Source organism: Nannospalax galili, unplaced genomic scaffold (genome assembly GCF_000622305.1).
Source record: "Nannospalax galili isolate Female #2095 unplaced genomic scaffold, S.galili_v1.0 scaffold999, whole genome shotgun sequence".
NCBI lineage: Eukaryota > Metazoa > Chordata > Mammalia > Rodentia > Spalacidae > Nannospalax > Nannospalax galili.
Window position 1 is genome coordinate 510,274 of NW_008344824.1, and position 7,174 is coordinate 517,447.

At 42.9% G+C, this 7,174-nt stretch overlaps 1 protein-coding gene across 1 annotated transcript in view; it reads right to left on the reverse strand.

Annotated features, from left to right (window-relative positions):
* Positions 1 to 1,907: 1,907 nt before the first annotated feature.
* The window catches only part of Chrm5 (cholinergic receptor muscarinic 5), a 75,579-nt gene continuing 70,312 nt past the window's right edge, over positions 1,908 to 7,174 (reverse strand). The window contains exon 2 of the mRNA XM_008841149.2: positions 1,908 to 3,742. Within this exon, the coding sequence (XP_008839371.1) occupies positions 2,063 to 3,661 (1,599 nt within the window). The 5' untranslated portion in view covers positions 3,662 to 3,742 and the 3' untranslated portion in view covers positions 1,908 to 2,062. The remainder of the gene's footprint in view (positions 3,743 to 7,174) is intronic.

Consider the following 7,174-nt stretch of genomic DNA (forward strand, 5'->3'; position numbering starts at 1 on the left):
CTGGCTTACGTTAAGTGAAATGAAATCCACAGTTTTTTTTCTTTGTTTGTTTCTTTCTTTTTGAAATAGGATCTTGCTATTTAGTCATGACTGGCCTCAAGCTCAGCATCCTCCTGCCTCCACCACCCAAATGCTGGAATTACAGGTATGTTCTACCACATCCAGCTTGAATCTAGAGATTTTTAAACACAGCTACAGATGATACCAGCGAATTAACTGCTAGGCTGCCGATGGGAGTTTCCATCTTTGAAATCCTCCTGTACCACTTTGTACCACTTTTGTTGCAGCTCTTTGGTTAATGTTATGTATTATTCTAGAGTTTCAATTTCTTGCACATACATTTATTTTCAGAATCATCAAAGAAACATCTTAGATTCCATTCTTTCCCTGTCCTGGTCTAGAGCACGAACCTCAGGCTTCAAGCATGCCAGACAAGTACCTTCCACTGCTCCACTTCAGGTTTGTTTATATATTCTCAGATAGTTTCAGTAAACATGTTTTTTAAATAATCTCAGTGCTCAAATGCATGTTGATAACTTTTGTTTTTAATGCATTGCTATGACTTGCACTTTGTTTTTAAGGATGAGACTTTCATTAAAAATAAACTTTTTATTTCCCCTTTGGTGAGGTAAGGCATGTACTCCATCACTGTACCACCCCTAGCCAAAGCTTTCATTTCTGTTTTTGTTTTGTTTATTGGTCTTCTTGAGATAGGGTCTCCCTATAGCCCCAGCTGACCTGGAACTCATTATGTAGACCAGGCTGGCCTAGATCTCTCAAAGATGCACCTGTCTCTGCCTCCTGGGTGCTGGGATTTTTCAAAGGACCACAGGTAGCTAAATTTAGCCCTCAACTGTGGTCTTCTGAGTTTTCTCACTTTTGGCTGTATTTGGATAGGACTGGTTAAGTAAGTCATTTCTTTCCCCTTGTTTGAAGGACCCATATATACTTTCCCTCCTATTTGTCCAAGTAGCACTTCTGCCTGGGTACAGTATAATAACCTACTCATGCCTAGGTATGTAGGAGTCTGGATGAGGGAAATTGGGGGGCTTCAAAAGATTCTTAAAGAAATTCAAAAGTATGAAAGAAACCATATTTGTTTTCCAAATTTTTGTGCCTAGCTTGTCTTGAGAAGATATTAGAAAGCAAGTCCCCTGAAAACAATGTAAAAGAACCATGATTAAGTATCCCAGAGAAGCTCTTCACCAGGGAAGGACTGTTAAATAAATAGTTCCTCCAGAGAGCAAAGCATATTTAATAAATGACTTCAAGTGGGCACCAAAATTGATACACAATATTTGTTTAGACAAAATTAAAATATTCCCACTGGGGAAAAAATGAAAACAACTGTGTGTAAAACTTGGTCACTGTTAGAAGTGAAACCCCTCTAAGGGACTAGGTGTGACCAGTCTCAGTATACTTCTTGATTCAGGATGCTGAGAGGAAGGATGGTCTGTGAAGATCAACATGGTTTCACCAAGTACAGGAATTTTCATGGCTATAAAGGGAAGAGCACGAGCGTCACTCAGTTTAAAGACAGGAAAACGCACCAGAGTACAAATCACTTAACAGCTGCACGAGAAATGCTGATCAAGTTATGAAGAATGGTGTTCCTAGAAGCCACTTGCGTTTCACTGTTATTCATAGGTGACACAGCTTACATTCTTCTGGTTCTCACTGGTACATGACAACTTCAGAAACACATACATATTGCACAAAACTCATGACAGGATTCCACAGAGAAAGGTTTCCATCTGGCCCCTGCTGTTCTCCACAGAAGATCAGTTCCCAAAGTCATGGTTTATGATGACCCTAGTCTACTTACAGTGAAGGGCCCCAAGTCTGTCTCTCTGCTTCACCAACTCTAGTGGCATCAGGTGACCTCGGTAACAGAGAAGAATCACTTTTTATGGCAGCAGTTGCTGTAACTGTGACTCTTTTCTTTGGATGATAGACCTCAAGCCTTTACAAGTCCCCAGGGACTCAGAATGGCAGATGATATTGTTTAAAAGAAGCAAACCAGCCTGTGGTTAGTACTATTTTGAGGGGTGTTGCCCACTCCTCAGGGCAGCTTGCTGTTCCCCTGCCAGTACAATTTCTCTTCTACTTTTTTCTTTTTCCACCGGCAGAGAAGCAGCATCTTAAAGGTCTTCCTGAAGGTTCTGTTGCAGAGAGCATAGCAGATGGGGTTCACTGTGCTGTTAACATAGCACAACCAGTAACCCAAGTGCCACAGGGTGACAGGGACACACTTGTCACAGAAGGTAGAAACCAGGACCATGATGTTATAAGGGGTCCATGTGATGATGAAGGCCAGGAGAATGGCACTCAAGGTCTGGGCTGCCTTCCTCTCCTTGACTAAGACCATTCTCTTTCGTTTGGTCATTTGATGGCTGAGGTTGGGGTCCAGACCTTTTGTTGAAGGCTCTTTGGACACTGGGAAGGAGCAAGACATGATTTTTACCTTGCGGCAGCCATTGTTGGTTTCCTGGGTCCCGTCAGCTTTTACCACTAGTCGGAACTTATAGGCAACACATTTCTGAGTCTTAAGTCTATGAGCAGCAGCTGGAGATAGGAAGTATTTTGGGCTGTCATAGTCATTTTTTTCAGTCTGAGTACTCATAAAAGTTTCCTTGGTCTGGTCAGCACTGATTTCCTTCCTTGGGCTTTCCTTGGCCTGACTCCTATAGACCACTTGGAAGACAGGATCAGTGGTGGGCTTGTCCTCATCCTCTGAGGAGGCAGAGCTGCTACAGGTTGTGACCTGCTCAGCTTTGGCCCAGTCAGCACTTGGGCCAGAGGCCTGGGATGGCTTCCCTGTGGTGGAGGTGCTCCTGCGGGAAGATGACCAGGAGGCCTGGTTTCTTTCCCTCTGGGCCAGAGTGGGTCGAGGGCAGCTGAAACAGGATCTGAGCAGAGTCCCATGAGCTGGCTTTCTTTTCTCAGCTTCTGCCACAGAATCAGAACCCTGGAGGACAGCCAGGTCCTTGGTTCGTTTTTCTGTTTCCCGGTAGATTCTGCAGTAGAGGATGGTCATGACGGAGACAGGGATATAGAAGGCAGCAATGGCAGTGCCAAATGTTATGGTGGGCTCAGAGAGAAACTGTATCTGGCACTCATCAGGTGGTACTGTCCGTTTCCCAACCAAGTACTGCCAGCAGAGGATTGCTGGGGCCCAGAGGATGAAGGAGATAAGCCAGGCCAAACCAATCATGATGCCAGCCCTTTTGGGGGTACGTTTGGCCCGATATGTCAGTGGTCTTGTGATAGAAAAGTACCGGTCAAAGCTGATTACCAGGAGGTTCATGACAGAAGCATTACTGGCGACATAGTCCAGTGCAAGCCAAAGGTCACAAGCCAGACTCCCAAGAACCCAGCGTCCCATGAGGATGTAGGTGGTATAAAGGTTCATGGAGAAGACCCCAATGATAAGGTCTGCACAGGCTAAGCTGAGCAGGTAGTAGTTGTTAACGGTCTTGAGCTGACTGTTGACTTTGAAGGAGATCATGACCAAGACATTTCCTACAATGGTGATCAGGCTGACTATGGCGGTCACTGCTGCTATGGTGATGACTTCCCACAGCCCATGGCGTTCCAAAGGCTGGTGATCTACTGTGGTGCCATTGACTGTGGTTATATTGTAGTAAGATTCCCCCTCCATCCTGGTGCAAGAATTTACATCAGGATTAAGTCTGAGGTTCTGAACTGTTTTCTGCTGTGTCTCACTCTTCTTGGCCAGTATCTGGAAGACAGGGAAACATGTTAGTTCCATTCACCACTCACTTGCATGATTTTCTTTCCCACTTGCAGTTCATCATTTCTAACAGAATATGAACTGTAGTGCATACATTTCCAGAGCAAGATGCTGAACTTGATTTTTCTTAGCAAACTACTTTATTTGTTGCCAAAACTTTTGGGGCTGGAGAGATGGCTCAGAGGTTAAGAGCACTGGCTGTTCTTGCAGAGGACCCAGGTTTGCTTCCCAGTATCCACATGGTGGCTAACAACTGTCTATAACTCCAGTTCCAGGGGAGCCAATGCCCTTTTCTGACCTTAACAAGCATTGCACGCATCGGTACACTTACATATGTGCATGAAAAACACTCATACACATAAAATAAAAATAAAATTTGAAAACTATTGGTGATATTGAAACAGTCAAAGTTAAGTACACAGTGGAAGGGCAAAATAATTTTTTGATAGTGTTATAGAAATATATATTGTGTTATCATTGCAATATTCTTCTGCCTAATGAATAAATAGTAAGTTCTAGTTATAAGATTTTTCAACTTTTAAAACAATTTACTTTTTAATTTAAAAATTATTTGACAGATTCATATACGTATGAAATGAATTTTGATTATTTCCATACTCCTTCATCCTCTCTTAATCCTCTTCATCTCTTACTGTAATTCTTCTTCCATAGAGATCTCTGAACTTTTGGTAACATTTTTATTAGGGTAGTATCCTTTTGCTTTTTATGATTTTCAATGCCCAAGCATTTTTCTTGCCTGTGAAACTGCTGCCCTCTTGTGGTAATTTTAAAAGAAGGGGCTGAGCTGTTGAAGGAGATAGAAAAGGAAAAAGAACTGGATTGCTGGGGAACAGTTAACATAGGAAGCAGGGACGTTAACTGGCAGTAGACTGCAGTGACCATAAGAGCAGGGACCTTGTTTTTAAGGTTCCTAATGAGAAGTACCTACACTGATGCACTGGAGAAAAGACAAATTGTATCTATTGTCTAGCCCCTATCCTAATTATGGTGCTTAAATATGGGCGTGGTGGCACATAACTGTAATCCTAGCACTGGGAGGATGGAGATATGTAGATCAGGAGTTCAAGACCAGCCTTGCCTATCTAGAAAGTTCAAGGTCAACCTGGACTACATGAGATCATGTCTCAAGAAAAAAACAAAAGAAACAATAAAAAGTTATTCAAGTAGTGTGAACCACCACCATACCTCCCCCTGCCCGATGCACAGATGCCCTGTGGTCTTCATCTACAGGCTTTGAAATTTGCCCACTGCTAAGACAAAGACCCTCTTTCCATGCTTCAACTCTCTGCCAAGTCATACATCTGTTTTATTTTTTTTCTGATTATTAGGCAATATGCTCTTCATGGAAATAAATGTAAATTTAGAAAACAAAATGCTCTACCTTACTATTAGGTAATCACCACCTTCAGTCAGTGTGGATTTGGGGATCCCCCCATGATATGCATATACCAACAACTATTTAAATACAAATATTTTAGTGGCACATTTAAAAATCCTTTAAAATTAATTAAATAGGGGGCTGGAGAGATGGCTCAGCAGTGAAGAACACTTACTCTTGAAGAAGACCTCAGTTCAGTTGCCAGCACCCACACTGGGTGGCTCACAACTGCTTGTAATTCCAACTCCAGGGGATCTAATGCCCTCTTCTAGCCTCCAAAACAGTGCCTCCCACACCATGCACATATACATACATAAACACTCATACACACAAATAGAAATAAATCTTTTTTAAAAAATGAACTAGACAACCCACCAGCCTCTTTCCTGGACACCGGGGCCAGGCTCTCAGCTAGGAAGCACCACTGCTTCCTGATCCCTTGTATCCAGATGAACCCAGTTCCTTCTCCGGGTCCCTAGGAGCCATCTGGGCCTGGTTCCATCCTCACCTCCCTCTGCTTCCCTGGGCTTGCACAACTCACCAGCCTCTCTCCTGGGTAAGTCCATCATGCTCTCCATGCCTTGACTCCCCCACACTCAGTCACCCTCCCATCTCCCCTGTCAGTCTCTTCTCCTAGCCTGGGTCCTGTCCCATTCCTTGTCTTGGCATCCCAGGCATGGGGGAACCACCACTGCTTCCTGACCCTTTGCATCCAGACCAACCCAGTTCCTTCTCTTGAGGTCCCCAGGAACCCTCTGGGAATGGTCCTGCTCTCACCTCCCTCTGCTTCCCTGAGCTACACAACCGGTCAGCCGCTTTCCTGGACACCAGGGTTGACCTCTTGGGTTCCTGATCCTTTGTATCCAGACCAACCCAGTTACTCCCTGCAGTCCCCAGGAGCCCTTGGGGCCTCTTCCCGTCCCTATCTCCCTTTGCATTTCTGAGTGGCATGGCCACCAGCTGCCCAAGACCAGCATCTTTCCTGGGCCATGGTCCCAGGCCAATTCCTGTGAACAACATCTTTCCTGGAGGGATCCATACTTTAGGAGAAAGCCTGAGAGCATCTGATCCTCATCTGACTTGTGCCTCTGTGGGAACTCCTGAAGACAAAAGCAATCCTGCCACTCCAATATAAAATCAAAAGAGAGAACTGGAAGCTTAGATGAACCAGCTTTTCATGCCCCAAAAGTAAACCACAAAGGCACATAAAACTTAAAAAAAGAAGCAGATCTAAACTTGAAGGCTTGAGTCTCACACAAGAATCAGAAACTACAAAAGAAATTCACATGTCAAAATCACAGAGAAAAAATAATAACAAGAAAAACCAAAATAACATATCCCCACCAAATACCAATAGTCCTCTAGAGGAGTACATGAGAACCCCCTAGAGATAATGCAGGACATGGAACTCAAAAGAACAATTATAAACATGATAAGAGAATTCACTGAGTTTAAAGAACACACAAACAAAGAAATCAAAGAACTGAAGGAAAATAGGGATAAACTTCTGAGTGAATTCAGAAAAGAGCTAGAAATATTGAAGACTACTCAGGCTGAAATGAAGAAGGAAGTGAAACAATCAGTAAGCCAACTAGAAACAACAGGAGAAAGCCTCACCAATAGGATGAATGAAATGGAAAACTATATTAAGACTGGAAGATAAAGTGGAAGATAAAGACCACTCAAGCAAAGATTATGAAAAATTTAAGAAAGCACAAGAATGGAATATGCAGGAATTGTGTGACACCATAAAAAGACCAAACTTATGAATCATAGGCATACAGGAAAGAGAAGAATCCCAAGATAATGTCATGGACCCGATCTTCAACAGAATCGTAGAAGAAAATTTCATAAAATTAAAGAAAGATATGCCCATACAAATACAAGAAGCATATAGAACACCAAATAGGATCAGAAAAGAAACTCTCTACGGCACATCATAGTAAAAATACTAAACATACAGAACAAACAGACAATACTGAAAGCTGCAAAAGAAAAACAAGTCACATATAAAGGAAAAC